The 1,745-nt window shown below is 35.9% G+C and overlaps 1 protein-coding gene across 1 annotated transcript; it reads left to right on the top strand.

The window, feature by feature from the left end:
- Nucleotides 1-576: 576 nt before the first annotated feature.
- Nucleotides 577-1,206, top strand: TM35_000191580 (ubiquitin-conjugating enzyme e2; the record flags this gene model as incomplete). The annotated part of the gene is made up of 1 exon (XM_029026656.1): nucleotides 577-1,206. One exon carries the CDS (start codon nucleotides 577-579, stop codon nucleotides 1,204-1,206), a length of 630 nt encoding a protein of 209 aa, XP_028881980.1.
- Nucleotides 1,207-1,745: the final 539 nt, after the last annotated feature.

Below are 1,745 nucleotides of genomic sequence, written 5' to 3'. Positions count from 1 at the left end.
AAAAAAAAAAAAAAAAAAAAAAAATGGGGTGATTCTTGTTCTGTGTCTGCACGTCTGCTTCTATGTGTATGTATGTGTAGGTAGTGTTTATATATATATATATATATATATATATATGTCTGTGTTTATTTGTTTGTTTATTTGTTTTTTTTTTCTTTTCTGGTGTTTCTTTTCTTTCATTTGCGTCATTTTCTTTTATTTTCTTTTCTTCTTTTTGGAGTTTCTTGATTTTCTTATTCTTTCTCCATCAAGTTCTTAGGAAGGGAAAAGGCATCGTCTGAGAGAGAGGGAGAAAAGCTTTCTGTCATCACTGCCACGATAGAGAGAGATAGTGGAAACACAAAAACAAAAAGAGAAAGAATAATCATATTACAGAATATATATATATATATATATATATATATAAACAATCCTATCTTGTCTATTTATTCCACTCTTCTTATCATTTAGTCTCAGCTAATAATAATAATATTATTATTATTGTTTCTTCTTCTTTATTATTATTATTATTATTATTATTATTCACTTGTTATAATCAAAAAAAAAGAAATAATAATAAAAAAAAAAAAAAAAAAAATGGATCCCAACGCTGGAGTGTCGGTGGAGGAGATGATGGACCTGCCGCGGCCGGCCAATCACGTAGAAGAGCGGGAGGATCCACTGCGGCAGCCGGAGATCTCGCAGGAACACGTCGAACAGGCCCGGGCGGCAGGCACAAATCCCGCAAACACCGCAGACGCCAAAAGACGACTCATGCGGGATTTAAAACAATTACAGCGGAGTGGCAATACGTGTTTCTCAGCCAGTCCCATCAATGGCGATCTCTTTCACTGGAGAGCTGTGGTGATTGGGCCAGATCACACCTCATGGGAGGGTGGTATCTTTAAACTTCGATTGGACTTCACAAATGAATATCCATGTTCCCCACCAGTGGTGCGGTTTGTGACAAAGAATGTTTTTCATCCAAATGTGTACGTCGATGGAAGTATTTGTTTGGATACACTGAAGACTCACTGGAGCCCCACACTTGATGTAGAGTCATTGCTTATGATGATCATTTCACTTCTTTCGGATCCTAACCCATTATCCGCTGCGAATGGTGAGGCGGCGCAACTATACACAAACTCAAGAGAGAAATATCATGAACGGGTGCGGCGACTTGTGGAGGAATCTCTTGAACAGGATTTCTCAGAAGAAGATGAATAAGTGAAGAGTAGGGAATTGGTAAATGTATTTCATTGAGCCCATGGGCTAACGAGTCTTTGCTTTTTTTTTTTTTTCCGGTTTTTTAAAAAAAAAAAGGAGGGGAGGGGAGGTGGGGGCGCAAAAGGGGTGAAGAGAACTAACTAGAAAGAGAGAAAAGAAAACAAAAGGAAAGAAAGCACAAAAAAGAAAAAAGAAAAGTAGGCATTCGCATATGAGAAAAAAAAAAAATAGTAACAATATGCGAATGCCTCCTTTTTTTTTTTTTTTCCTTTGCTTTCTTTCCTTTTGTTTTCTTTTCTCTCTTTAAAGGTTTATACACATGATTCCTTGAACCTCGTTATCATGATTCACTCACTTTGCTACTCTTTATTATTAGGTCTCTCAGTTGATTTTTCTTTCTCCACTTTTTAATATTCTCTGTGTGGCTTCTTTTTGCTTCTACACGTGTCTGAGAAATAAAGGGGAGTAGTTGCATCAGCAGCAGAAGTCATATATTGGGTATATATATATATATATATATATATATATATATATATATA

The sequence above is a fragment of the Trypanosoma theileri genome (assembly GCF_002087225.1).
Source record: "Trypanosoma theileri isolate Edinburgh chromosome Unknown TM35_Tth_19_V1, whole genome shotgun sequence".
NCBI lineage: Eukaryota > Euglenozoa > Kinetoplastea > Trypanosomatida > Trypanosomatidae > Trypanosoma > Trypanosoma theileri.
The sequence above is the reverse complement of the archived record's forward strand: the minus strand, read 5'-3'. Positions and strand labels throughout refer to the sequence as shown.